General features: G+C 46.9%; 1 protein-coding gene across 3 annotated transcripts in view; it reads left to right on the top strand.

Moving 5' to 3' along the window:
• GMPR (guanosine monophosphate reductase) overlaps positions 1-8,553 on the top strand; it is a 60,614-nt gene extending 52,061 nt beyond the window's left edge. For 2 of the 3 annotated variants that reach the window (XM_027524581.1, XM_027524580.1), the window contains 2 exons: positions 1,916-2,075; positions 8,072-8,509. In XM_027524581.1, the coding sequence (XP_027380382.1) occupies positions 1,916-2,075; positions 8,072-8,252 (341 nt within the window). In that variant the 3' untranslated portion in view covers positions 8,253-8,509. Of the gene's footprint in view, positions 1-1,915; positions 2,076-8,071 lie in introns of all 3 variants that reach the window. The other variant, XM_027524579.1, reaches the window with a different exon arrangement.
• The last annotated feature ends 5,837 nt before the right edge of the window (positions 8,554-14,390 follow it).

Genomic DNA, 14,390 nt, shown 5'->3' with positions numbered 1-14,390 from the left:
ATGCCAGGACCGGGTTTGCTGCTGGTTTATTTTTTTCTTTTTCGCTGGAGGGAATTTTCTGCCTTGGGCACCCCTCAGAGATGCCGCTGGCCCCTCCTCTCACCTGTAAGAGGTGATATCCCCCTCTTGTCCTTCTTTATCACTGTTTTGGTTCAGTCCGTAAATCGTCTTGGGTTCATTACGCAGGGCAGTGTTCTTAGCAGCTAGGTTTCGTAGCAACCCTGGAGAACGTGCAGGGGACAGAGGCCCCCAGAGGCGAGTGACAAGGTAAGGGTCCCGCACTCGAGGGCAGAATCAGGATTCCTGCTCCACTGGTCTTTCACTCACCTCTTATAATAACGATCAGCCACCAGGGACGTTTCTCCTGTGGGGTTTTCAGCTGGATGTACTGAACACTGTGGGGTTTTCAGCTGGAAGTACTGAACACTGAGGGGTGTCTGTCTCGGGCTCCCCTCTAATAGGGCACATGGGCACCCTGTGCAGAGTGGTCTCTGGACTCGGGCTCTGAAGGCTTATCTCCACCCCCATTCCAGGAAGTGTAGCCATGCCTTCGGACGGAGAGGAACCACTTTGGGAAAAAATGCTGGTTGGGAAAGGACACAAGAGCGTTCAGAAAGGGCAGTGATTGGAAGCCTCTTAAAAGCACTGCTTCCTGAGTTGTGGTCATCAGGAGGCCTGACCGGACACCAGTTGTCCCTGCCCCCTTATCATCATGGCAGGGGACCGAGGAGCTGGCATTTGTGTTGGGGACCCTGCGGGGAAGTCGTCAAAGCTTGCTGCCAAGTCGAGAGGCCCTTGCTTGCCTGATTCCCAGGCCCAGGGTCCAGCCCTGCAGAGCCGGCCTTCTGTGATGCTGGACGGAAGGGCCTGGGACACCCGAGGCACACCTCGAAGTCCTCTTACAGATATTTAAGCGACCAGCTGGAAGTGGTCAAGGCCAGTTTTTAGGGGAGTCTGTGCTTGCTCCTTCTGACCCTTCATCCTGACTGTGTAACACTTCTGTACCCTGATATCCCCCGATTCTGAATGTAAACCCTCAGTAGGATGGTCAGGATGGTGAACGGTGACTGTTTCTATTTCTTCCGTGTATGCCTTCTACTTTCCTGACAGCTAGTCACGCCACCTCTGCCATGTGCTGTGATAAACACTGAGGACAGAGCAGTGAGCCGGCCCTGGTCCTACCACTCCTGGTTCGGATCCAACATAACCTCCAAAGGCCGCTGCAACACTCCAGTCTCCTCTGTACCAGTCCTGGAAGTTTCATGTCATTCGGTGGTTTATATGGGGTGTTGTTTACACTGGAAGTCAAATGTTTATCACAACAGAGGTGTGAGTCGAGTTTTACAGGATATATCTTTAGACAGATGTGTGTATATGTTTGATGTACACAGACATACACATGTGTACACACAAACACACACCTATATACATATGTACAGATATCTCTCCTTCATGCCCAAGCTCTAGGGCAGGAAGTTCTGTCTGTTCTGAGGTCCCTTCCCGTCTCTACAGAGTGTGAGAGTGCAGAGACCTTTAGGTTGACCAGATGCCCAATGGGGACATGGCAGAGGATTTATTGTATTAAGTATGAGATGGGACAACACGCTGAGATGCTGCTCACTTCTAAAGCTGCTCTGATTTTAAGAGAGACCTGTGGAAGATGGTCATAGGAAGTCAACAATAACCATTGAGGATTGCCACGTGTACCAGTCACCAAGCTTCAGTAGGTTGTGTTGCTCGGACTGTCTGGTGCCCGTCTGCCCTTAACTTTTTCCCCCCGAGTAGGGAAGTCGAGGTTTTTCTCACTATAGCCGGGAGAGGGAGTGAGAGTTGGTAGTCCTTGCATCTTTCTGGAGCTGATTTTTCCCTGACTCTTTTCTCTGCTGCTTCTTTTTGTCCCCACTTTGGGGTACAGGGGCTGGAGCAGATTTTGTTATGCTGGGAGGAATGTTTTCGGGCCATACTGAGTGTGCTGGAGAGGTGATCGAGAGGAACGGACAGAAGCTCAAGCTCTTCTATGGGATGAGCTCAGAGACGGCGATGAAGAAACACTCCGGAGGGGTCGCGGAGTATAGGTATGTAGGGGTGGGAAGGGGAGTGGGCACAGCGCCATCACTGGTGAGGTTACATTCCATTGCTTCTTACAGGAATGGGATGGAAATAGGTCTCAGAGAGTACAAGTTTATATTATGGTGGCTTCCCTTGTAGCTCAGCTGGTAAAGAGTCCGCCTGCAATGCAGGAGACCCTGGTTCAATCCCTGGGTTGGGAAGATCCCCCAGGATTCTTGGGCTTCCCTGGTGGCTCAGCTGGTAAAAGAATCCACCTGCAATGTGGGAGACCTGGGGGATGGAAGTAGGTCTCAAAGAATACGAGTCTCTCTATATTATGGTACCAGGGGAAAGACCTGGGAAACACTTTTAAAATTAAGATATTTAAATAACTGTATGGCTTACCTTTTTTTAATTGAAGTATAGTTGATATACAGCATTGTTAGTTTCAGGTGTGTGGCAAAGTGATTCAGTTGTACATACGTATACATTTTTTTTTCAGATTCTTTTTCCTTATAGGTTACTGCAAAATACTGAATAGAGTTCCCTGTGCTATACAGTAGGTCCTTGTTGGTTATCTGCTGTAAACACAGCAGTGTGTACATGTCAGTGCCAGACTCTGAGTCTGTCCCCATCTTCCTTCCTGGTAACCGTAAGTTTATTCATAAATTCATTTGTATCATTCTTTTCAGATTGTGCATAGAAGCCGTGTCATATGATATTTGTCTTTTTCTGACTTCTTAGTAGGTCTATTCATGTTGCTGCAAATGGCATTATTTCATTTTTAATGGCTGAGTAATATTCCATCGTGTACATGTTATATGTACCACATATTCTTTATCCATTTATCTGTCGATGGACATTTAGGATGCTTCCATGTCCCGTCTATTGTAGACAGAGCTGCAGTGAATGCTGGGGTACATGTATCCTTTAGAACCATGTTTTCCCCAGATACATGTCCAGGAGTGGGGCTGGATCATATGGCAGCTCCGCTTTTAGTCTCCTAAGGAGTCTCCATACTGTTTCCATAGTGGGTGTACCAGTTTGCATTCCCACCAACGGTGTAGGAGGGTTCTCTTTTCTCCACACCCTTTCTAGCATTTACTCTTTGTAGACTTTGTGATCATGGCCATTGTGACTGGTGTGAGAGGTGATCTCTAATATTGAGCCACATGAGCTATTTGTAAATTTTGGAAAGTAATCCCTTGCTAGTTGCCATCATTTGCAAATATTTTCTTCCATTCTGTGGGTTGTCTTTTCATTTTGATTATGGTTTCCTTTGCTGTGCAGAAACTTTTTTGAGTTTAATTCAGTTCAGTTCAGTTCAGTCACTCAGTCGTGTCCGACTCTTTGTGACCCCATAAATCGCAGCATGCCAGGCCTCCCTGTCCATCACCAACTCCCGGAGTTCACTCAGACTCAGGTCCGTCGAGTCAGTGATGCCATCCAGCAGTTTATTTTTATTAGGAGATGGGTCAAAAGATATTGTTGTGATTTATGTCAAAGAGTTTTACTTATGTTTTCCTCTGAGTTTCATAGTATCAGGTCTTACATTTAGGTCTTAAATCCATTTGGAGTTTCTTTTTGTGTATGACGTTAATGTAATTGACCATAGGTGAGTGGATTTATTTCTGAGCTTGCTGCCTGTTCCATTTACCTACATCTGTGTTTGTGCCAGTACCATATTCTTTAGATAACTGTAGCTTTGTATATAGTATAGTCTGAAGTCAGGGGGGCCTGATTCCTCTAGCTTCATTTTTCTTTCTCAAGATCACTTTGGCTATTTGGGGTCTTTTGTGTCTCCATACAAATTGTAAGAATTTTTTGTTGTTGTTCTGTGAAAAATGTCATTGCTAATTTGATAGAGATTGCATTGAATGTGTAGATTGCATTGGGTAGTATAAGCAAGTTGACAATATTGATTCCTCCAATCCAAGAACACGGTTTCTTTCCATCTATTTACGTCATCTTTGATTAGAAAACCCATCCTGGCCTCTCTCAAAACAGCCATAATTTTTATCCAACTAGCACTGGCAGTGTTTGGGGTCGAGTTGGAAATGGAATTAGGGGTATGCGTGAGTAGTTATGACTTTTGTTGCCAGCCCTGGAGGGGACCCACTAGGCTTCCAGGGGGCTAGGCCAGAATATCCCAGCCTCGTCCTGAGAGAGCCCCTGTGGAGCCTGGCGTGAGTCAGGCTGAAGGGTCTCCCACCGCATGTGAGATGGGGTGGGTGAGACCCCCTCCTGGAGGTCAGACCTTTGGGAAGAATGCCCGGTGTCACCTGCAGCAGCTCCCACCGGACTCGCCCCGCCTGCAAGTTTAGACAGCTGACACAGGCAGCATTTGTAGGCATCTAATCCTATCAGTCTGTGGAAGGGATGTTCACGTCTGCTTATCTGCTCCACTTCCATTTTAATTGTGTGTACGTGTGTTTGAAGAACGCTGTGGCAGAATTTACTCACCACCTCGCCCTGCTCTGTAGAGCCTGCCGTTGCGTCTCATCAGAGTTGGCAGTGATGACAGGCTGCACCATGTGGATGGGACAGGAGCTCGGGAATTCTGGCCCCCTGCCATGGGCCGATACCCTCCATTTCCTACCACTTATTCCACACCCAAAAGCTTACCATGAGGACGTGGGATTTGGATGCATTATGTAAGGTCTGAGCCAAGCTCAAGGTACACAGTTCAGTCACTGAGATATTTCAGGTGGGCAGGCTGGTGGGAGGGGTGGGGTCCCCCCCAGAGCTCTGTTCCTCGGTACTGGTAGTCTAACTTCACTCCTCTTTCTCTGCAGTCTTTTTCTCTCTTGGGGGGAATCGCAATAAGAAAAAGATGTTGTAGTTATGGGGACAGCGGGGTGGGAACAAGGAGCTGGGGGCTACATTCATACCTTCATCCTGGAAGCTGCAGACAGTTTAGGACAAGAGGGACACCCCCGTCCCACACGGCCTCCAAAGGCCTCTTTCTCCTGTGTGATGACTGGTGGAGGAGGCTGGATAGTGTCGGGGGAGAGAGAGAAAGGGGTTTACTGCCTCCCCTTCGACCTGAACCTCTGCCAAGCAGCTTAATGCTTTACCAGTACCACTGTTCAAGGGCCTGTGCTGGTCTGGGAGAGGAGCCATGGCGATTGCATGACAGCCAGATGCTTTGCCTGGAGGACTTTCTTTGCCCTCTAGCCACTGCATCTGTTTTGGGTTTCTAAGAAAAGCAGGTAGGGAAGGCCGGACCAGGCTAGAGCACGAACAGAAACCAAGGAGCTGAACAAAAAACCATCTTCTGTGATTCCAGCAGGGTTTAGACAAAACAGAAAATAGAAGATTTGGGAGTACCAAGACTCAGTTCCGGAAGTGGATTCAATCAAATCTTAGACACGGAAGGAAAGTGCTGAAGGAGTGAGAAGCGTAATCCAGAGGCAGCGTGAGCCCTCTAGGCTGCATCCGTGTTCTGTCTCTGCACCACCCCCGCCCCCCCATCATCTAATCTCCTCCTAAGACTGGTTCTCTTACTTTGACGTTATATTTAATTAAGGCAGAGTTATTTATGCTTTGCTAGTTCCTTCCCAGTCATTACCCATTTAGTTCTCACACTGTCCTTGGGAGACACATCAAAGCCCTTCATTTTACAGATGAGAAGACTTGGGCATTGATGATAAATGACTTGCAAAAGGTACCATCGCCACTTAGAGAAGAAGTGATGCTGAGGATCTGGAGGGTGTCTGTAAGCCTGGGGAGGCCATGGAAATGTTTGTTAAAAAATGAAATGGTTATCATTTCTGGCACATGTTGGTCTGTGGTCAGAGAGTATAGCAATACCAGTCATCTTGGGTGTGACCAGTGACCAGCTTCATGAACTTGCTGTAAACTAGCCACTAGGCCAGCCCTTGGTCTGGTCAATGGTTGTGTTTTTGTTTTTCCTTAATTTTTATTGGACTCTAGTTGTTTGTTTACAATGTTGTGTTAGTTTCTGCTTTACAGCAAAGTAAATCAGCCATATGTATACCTATATCCCCTCTTTATTTGCATTTCCCTCCCATTTCTGCTTTGTAGATAAGTTCCTTTCTACCATTTTTCTAGATTCCACATATACGTGTTATTGCATATTTGTTTTTCTCTGACTTGACTTCACTGTGTATGACTGTCTGTAGGTCTATCCATGTTTTTGCATATGGTACAGTTTCATTCCTTTTTATGGCTGAGTAGTAGTCCATTCTGTATGTGTACCACATCAGTAGCCATTCCTGTTGATGGACATTTAGGTTGCTTCCATGTCTGGGCTATTGTAAATAGTGCTGCAGTAAACATTGAGGTGCCTGTATCTTTTTTGAATTCAGGGTTTTCTCTGGTATATGCCCAGGAGTGGGATTGCTGGGTCATAGGGTAGCTCTATTTTTAGTTCTTTAAGGAACCTCCATACTGTTCTTCTTTAACCAAGGAAAGGTCTTTGCTTCAGGTAGGCTTATTCCAAGGTATTTTTATTTTTTGTTGCAATGGTAAAATGGTATTTCCTTAATTTCTCTTTCTGATCTTTCATTGTTAGTGTATAGGAATGCAAGAGATTTCTGTGCATTAATTTTGTATCCTGCAGCTCTACCAAATTCCTTGATTAGCACCGGTAGTTTTCTGGTGGCCTCTTTAGGATTTTCTGTGTATAGTCTCATCATCTGCAAACAGTTTTACTTCTTTTCCAGTTTGGATTCCTTTTATTTCTTCTCTGATTGCAGAGGCTAGGACTTCAAAAACTATGTTGAATAACAGTGGTGAGAATGGACATCCTTGTCTTGTTCTGGTCAATGGTTTAAACTACTAGATCTTACCTGAGGGTAGTCTTACATGTGTAGATTTCAATGCACAAGAGTTAATACCCTTTTGAAATTCTAGGTAATGACTTTTTGATCAAGAGATGCTGTTTTTTCATGTGAAGAGACCAGCTAAAGTTCCGGTATTTGGTAAATTGTTAGAATTTCCAGATTTCCTGACCCTTGGATGGGGGCTAGTTGTGTGTGGACTGGAGATTCCCTTCTTGTAATGTCCCTTCTAACACAAGTCTAGATGGTATCTTCAGAACCTGCAGTAAGGGGTGTGACGCGGAATCCGGCAGTGTTGCTTGGTGGCCTTGGGAAGAGTGGGACAGGCACTCAGCAGGACAGTCAGATGTGGTTTAACGTTTGTGCCATGAGCCAGACCTGAATTTCTAAGTGTCACCCAGAAAACATGAAGGATGCTTACCAAAGCCTTGGGTGTTGAGGAGGTCCTTAGTTCTGCTCTGGGTCCACCTTGCAGAGGCCCCACACCACGTCCAGGCATGGTGATTTGTGCAGATGCAGGGAGGTAAGCTGAGGGGTGCCCAACAGAGGCCGTGTGAGTGGAATCACTTACCTCACTCGTGGAGGTCTCCATGTAACCTCACAGTGCCCACTTGTCCATTTTCTCTGTCCCTTCTTCCTCTCTTGATCGTCTCTTGTGAAGATGCTCTGTCTGATGCCATTTGGAGGGCTGGCAGGGGTACGGGGGAAGGGCACACTCTGGGCTTGTTCTGTTATTGGTTAGGGTGGGCCAGCAGGAGAGGCCTTGGTGGGAGGTGGCCGTGAGGTCTGTTCCCCCACCCCATCAGTGTTCTGGACTCTGGGTCAGCTGGAGGCCCGTGTACAGATTAGCAGAGGATGGAAAGAGGGGGCTGGTTTCCGATGGAAGGTGTGGCGTACCTGAAGGAGGTGGTGGGGTGCGGGCCAGGTCTGCAACTCTTCCAGGAGTGCTGATGGAGACTTTGTGTTCCCAGCACTCTGGGCAGTCAGCAGCCAGGTTGTGCGTCTTGGGTGGGAGGAGTGCGTTCACCCGCGATGCTGGCCTGACCCACGTGGCGTGTGCAGCAAGGCTGAGGTCCTCCCAGGGTGGGTTGGATCAGAGAGTGGCATGCAGCTGCCCGAGTGCCTTGGGGTGGGTTCAAGTGCCAAAGCTGGGGATCCTGGCTGGGTAGTTCAGGGAAAAGAACCAAACTGAAAGAAACGCTTCCTTTTTCTTCCAGAGCCCCTGAGGGCAAGACTGTGGAAGTGCCTTACAAAGGGGATGTCGAGAACACGATTCTGGATATTCTCGGGGGACTGAGGTCTACCTGCACCTACGTGGGGGCCGCCAAACTCAAAGAGCTCAGCAGGAGGGCGACGTTCATCCGAGTGACCCAGCAACACAACACCGTGTTCAGCTAACCCTGAGGACGAGGCCACCTCCGGCCAGCGGAGGCATCCACACACGCCTGCTTTTCCATCTCCCTCCTCGTGTTAGGGCAGAGGTTCCAGCAGGTCCTGGGGTGTGGGGGCCGCCCCCTCTTCTCCCGTCACCTGGAGGCTGCGGGGCTCCCCTAGGTCGAGGGGCCCAGAAGTCAGGCACTCAGTGGGTCAGCGGTTAGAGCTTACCTGCCCGAAATGTGTAACCTCATTGTTAAAACGAGTACTCATGCCTTTTTTTTTTTTTAAAGAAAAGTTTGACTTTAATATAATGCTATGAAGACTTGCTTGCGTGCTGGAGTTTGCATTTACAGGACCACATTGTTGGGGGAGCTGGGGGTTTTCTGCTTCCTTCCCATGATTGGCTCTTGGTGGTCAAGGTACCTGGGTGGGAAGGGTGGGGCCGCGGCCAGGGGAGCCAGCCCCCGCTCCATCCAGCTCACAGATGCTGCAGAAGAATGAGAGCAATCAACCGGACAGCTGAACTTGGTTTCCTCTAGGTGTCCCCAAGGTTCGGGGACACACTGTCGCCACATCTCTTACCCATGCCTCTGGGGAACAGGTCCTCTGTCACTGTGCTCACGCTGCTTTTAGTCTTGTCCTGGGTTTTCATTAGGTTCATTTCCCTCCATCTCTCCCCTCTCCCCCTCAGTTCCAGGCTGTCCTCTCTCTCAAAAACAGAACATTATTTTGAAGTTCCAGGGGATTTTTCCATTGCAAGGTTATCCACTAAAAAGTTGGCAGGTAGAGTCCCAGTGAAAAAAAGCAGCTGAAGCCTTGACATTGGTTTAGAATCGGAGCTAGTGACCCCTCATCACAGCGATGAATACTCCCCAGGAGGGACCCTGGGTGCTGCTAAGGGTCCATTCATTCATTGGTGACATTCATACTTTGTTGGAGAAAAGACTCATGGCCTTGGTGGGAGTCCCACCCCAGTGCACAGTGACACTTGTCTAAACGGTGAACCCGCGTGCATTAATGACTGGCCACTTCTTTTGAAGCATTACTTGAGTATTAGGACTGGGAAGTGTATGCAGCCCAGGATGTTTTGCTTCATTTCCTTTTAAATGGGGCTAAAGCAGCAGATACAGGAGTTAATTTTTCTTTGACGAGACGAGTGACAGCCCTAGAGGAGAGAGGAGCCACTCATTCCTGCTGCATGAGAGCAAATTAACAGCCTGATGTTCCTGGTGACTGACACTGTATGAGGAATCTGAACAAACCACCACACTCCAGGGACTCACAGGCCTGAGTTTATAGTCTTTGTTGTTCATGCAGTTGCTCAGTTGTGTCCGACTCTTTGTGACCCCATGGACTGCAGCACATCAGGCTTCCCTTTCACTATGTCCCTGAGTTTGTTCAGATTCATGTCTGTTGAGTTGGTGATGCCATCCAACTATTTCATCCTCTGTCGCCCCCTTCTCCTGTCCTCAATCTTTCCCAGCATCAGGGTCTTTCCCAATGAGTCAGCTCTTTGCATAAGGTGGCCAAAGTATTGGAAAACTTCAGCTTCAGCATCAGTCCTTCCAATGAATACTCAGGGTGGTTTTCCTTTGGGATTGACCAGTTTGAGCTCCTTGCTGTCCAAGGGACTCTCAGGAGTCTTCTCCAGCATCATGACTCAAAGGCATCAATTCTTCAGTGCTCAGCCTTCTTCATGGTCCAGTCTTAGAAGAATACATTAAAAAATCCAGCAACTTGAGCTCCATGGTAATACTTTTTCCTCCTAAATCCACCCAGAGTAATTCTTGTAGGAACACGAACGCCCACACACTCAAGGGTTTGAAGGATACTGAACCTCTGGCAGGATGTGCATTGCTGCTGGAGGTACCCCACCTTTTCTGTCTGGTTGTCTGAGGTGTGAACCCCTGTACCTGTGCTAAATGTGTGTCACACTCGAGACCTTGAGTTCATTAGTTTTAAGAGATCCTTCATGGCAAAAGAAGGGAAAGAAGTGGAAGAGAAGTCTTAAACCTCTTAAAAAGGGACTGCCAGTAAGTAGTCAGGAAACTTCCAGAACAGCATCCTTCATACTCCTGTCTTGGCTTGGGGCTGTCCAGTCCTATCCGTGAGGACGTGTGCCTGCTTTATCCATCTTGTGCAAAGACTTTCCAGACTACCCGCTCTGTTTCCACCAAGGGGAGTGAGGCAGTTCCTCACTCACCTGGTTTTTAGGGAAGCGAAAACAGATCACAGAAGCCAGAACCTCATCAGGAACATGTTGAAGCAGAGGTTTCACTTCTAAGGCTCCCTGACCCTCTGCAGATTCATCGCTGCCTCCAGTAGCAGTGGGCGTGGGGGAGCCTGCCCTGGATGCCCTCCGACCTGCTGATTGTACAGGGCTTCCTGTGCACTGTAGGCTCCTGGTGGTTTCAAGGTCGACCTCGTTGCCGCCTGTGAAGCAAAGGCTTTCCTCTCATCAACCAGACTGGCTCAGGTAAGACTCGCAGCTCTTGGAACCCAGACTTGTCAGGACCATTAGCAGCTACTATTACAACAGCAGAGCAGGTGGCGGTCCAGACTGCTGCATCAGAGCGGCCCACGTCTGCCCAGACTGAGGGCTTGAACAGCCTTGTTGTCTGGGTTTCAAGGCTCAGTGCATCACTGCTAATTTACACACCAACATTCGTTCACACTAGCATTCTTAGTACAACAGGACCTCGATGCCGCAGGCCTAACAGCAGAGTCCTGGTGAGATGTCCCGATACACCGAAACAAGACGACTAACAGGAAAAGAGATACCCATCCCTGCCTGGGGTGAGCAACAACGCTGAATTGGATGCCAAGAGTTCTCTTCCAGCGCCGCAGAAGCTGGAGCCTGGAAGGATTGGACAGCCACGTGTGCAGATGCAGGTAGAGGGCCTTACCTGACTGGGTCCTGGAGGAATTCCTTTCTGGGGCAACTGCCAAGTCTCCTCCATCTGAGAGCGGACACAGTGCAAACCTCTGAGTTTCTAACAGGCATGAACTCCAAGAAACACAAATGAACTTTCCACCTTCAGACCATTAACCAGTGTGCAGCAACGCTTACAGAAACATATCGATAATGCTACAAGCCCACAAAGATGCCAAATTCTGTTGAGAAGAAAAATCTCTTGTAAAAACAGCAGTGTGCAGAGAGGAGAAACAAATGGAATGAGCTGAAACATCAGATGTTGAAACCTGACTTTTATCTGATTCTCATCTCAAGCACAACCGACCCACTTACCACTCCCCAAAATTAGTAAGAAAGGCAAAGCCTTATGTCACCTTTGCCACCACAAACCTACCCAGCGATCACAGCGGATCAAGAAGAAGGCCCACCACTTCCTCAGCCTCCCTGGTTTCCAAGGACCTGACACAAGGCACAGACACGTTTGCAATTGGCACGGTTATTTTATTAGTACGAGTATACTGAAACAATAAACTTGTACTGGTTTACAGACAATTTATTTAAAACAATTTTGTTCAAATTTTGAATCAAACATTGTTTTATTATAATAATGAAATAATTTCTACCTAGAAAACCTGCAAGCACCATCAAAGAAAGGGACCATAAAATTCAATAAACAGACTCGAGTGTATCCTACAAATAGACACACCACGATTAGAAAATAGAATAGGAATTCTTCCATTTTTTTTTTAATATTTGTTTTAAAAAAGCTAGTGCAAGTACAATATTTTACACTGGAATTACAGAGAGTATGCACGCATATGGAAAAAAGTTCTCCTGTCACAATAAAAGCTCTTAACTATGTATGCACTTAAGTTTTTCTTTTCAATAAGGTGCAAATCATCATCCCTTCCCTAGTTCTCCTCTGTACTGGCCATGTCAGTCTGATAGTGCCCTCAAAGTTCTGGTGTCTCTTTTTCCTTGGCCGGTGGGAGGCGTACGATTGGAAGGTTGGTAGGTCGTGAGCTGATATTAGAAAAACACATTCGGTGTGATTCTCAGAGATGGCCCTGGGGCCAGGACCCCACTGGCTAGAAATTAGGACTCTTGTCTTAACCAAAGGCCACCAGAAAATGCTGGCAGGGCTCTGCTGGAGCCTTTCAGCTGACACTAATTTGGGTGTACAGGGAGCAGTGAAGGCTGAGGAGGAAAAAAAAAAAACCTCCCCTAAAAGGCCAAATTCACAGAACTGATGTACACAGGTATCAAGTTTAATGTTCACCGACAATAAAGAAATTCACCCCACTCCTGAACTGGATTAATTGAAGAGTAGGCGGTTCGTGTTAGGAACCAGAGGAAACCTACACACCCAGCTTGGTAACTGTTCAGACTTGCCATTTATTCCAGAGGACAGTTCCTGTTACCTCGGCAAGGATGACTGCAAACAGCACTTCCAAAGGGGGCCTTCAGACTGGCCATGGAAAAGGAGACTGGCTCATCGGCCGTCCCAGACAGCAAACGAACAAACTAAAGGGAAAGAAAACTTGGGTGAAGTCTCCAAATATCTGCAGTGGAAGACTGGAGTCCTTTCAGCTGAGAAAAGTGACGGAAATTCTTAAGAGACGGTTACTGGAGAGCTACCACCTATTGGCCAAAAGCACTTAATTTTAATACAGCTGAACCATTTGTATGCAAGTCGTGAGGACGCGAGAACTGAAGCCGCTGTTCCCTCCCGCCGTCGTACAGGTGAATGTCAGCTACCAGAAACATTGCGTGTAATGTAGGGAGGGGCTCAGATTCTGAATTTTAAGAACTGGAGGGGGGATCTGCCCAACATCCTGCCCCTCCCCTGCCAGCTGTCCAGTTTCTGCTGGCTTGATTTCTGGACAGAATATGACTTCTGAGAAGTTGCTCCACGTTAATTTTGGCCTCTTAATGGTAAAGAAAGAAAAAAAAACAAACCAAAGTGAAATGAGGCATCTCAACTAAAATTCTTGTTTAACCCCCCACCCCCCGCCATTGAAATGAGGTGTCGGGGGGCAGAGAAGGCTGAACATTTGTGTGTGTGTGTGTCCTCGTGATGAGCCCCGTTTTCTTGGTAGCCAGGATCCCTTGTTACAAACACTTCTTGTTCAGAATTATATTCTTTGGGTTTACTGGAACAGGAAGTGCTGAAAATGTCAAACATCATCTCTGGAGAAAAAGGAGTTGCAATGGCTTAAGAGTTTAAACTAAGAAGGGAGCTCGGAGAAGTACTTTCGGCATAGGAATGAACAGTATTCTCTAATTGCAAAATACAGAATTAGTCTCCCTCAGAAGAGGGTTCTATGTAACAAAAACCTAGAGGAAGCATAGGTATAGTTGAAGAGCCTTTTAAGTAGTAATCTTTCAGGCCATAACCATACAAATCTGATCATTTAGACATGACATATTTCTATATACAAAAAAACATGTAACTTTCAACCTTTATGCTTTTTTTTTTTTTTTTTTACAAACAAGGTATGAAACTCATTGTTTCAACAGATCCATATCTTTCAAACACTGAATGAATCATTTTGACATTCATTTTTCTTTTGTGCAATTTTGTAAAACATTACCTGTACTCCTCAAAGTGAGTGCTTCAAAGTTTTTTTTTCTTCAGCTTCTCAAATTAGGTGTACATTAAAAAAAAAAAATTTCCCACAAGGTATAGTGCTACAAGAAAGATCTATCAGTAAGGTAACTTATTTGAAGCGAGGTCATCTATGTAAAAGAAATCTTAGCTCCGGAGTAGAGGTGTGCAAACAGTTTGGAGTTTCCCTATCAACAGAAACACAACACTGTCCGTGGAGGAAAAAAAGAGGAAACCAACCTAACACAATGGCATAGATAGGCATGTGCTTTATAGCCAAGTATGTTCTCTGTATAGTTATTACTAGATGTGTTCTTAAATTTTCTATTTCAGAAATTCTGGGTTGAAAACAAAGGTGGAAGCAGAGACTTCCGCTTCGCTTGAAAAGCCCACACAGCGTCATTTCCTTTGCTTTCACATCACCCTGAAGAAGCGGGATTGGACCATGGAGACTGCTGGCCCTTTTTTCACCTGGGATTATCATGGGTGACTAGGAGATAGGATGTGCAAAGGGTTTTAGGAGGAAACGGACCACGGTTTGTCGAGCTGCTTACAGTTCATCAAACAGTAGCCATGACAACCAACACAGCTCAAAAAGCCCGGCCTTCCATCCCCAGAGCTCTGCTTCTTCACCCAG

This window comes from Bos indicus x Bos taurus, chromosome 23, assembly GCF_003369695.1.
Source record: "Bos indicus x Bos taurus breed Angus x Brahman F1 hybrid chromosome 23, Bos_hybrid_MaternalHap_v2.0, whole genome shotgun sequence".
In the NCBI taxonomy this organism is placed as follows: domain Eukaryota; kingdom Metazoa; phylum Chordata; class Mammalia; order Artiodactyla; family Bovidae; genus Bos; species Bos indicus x Bos taurus.
Note: the sequence above shows the minus strand (reverse complement) of the source record. Positions and strands in the feature narration are given on the sequence as shown.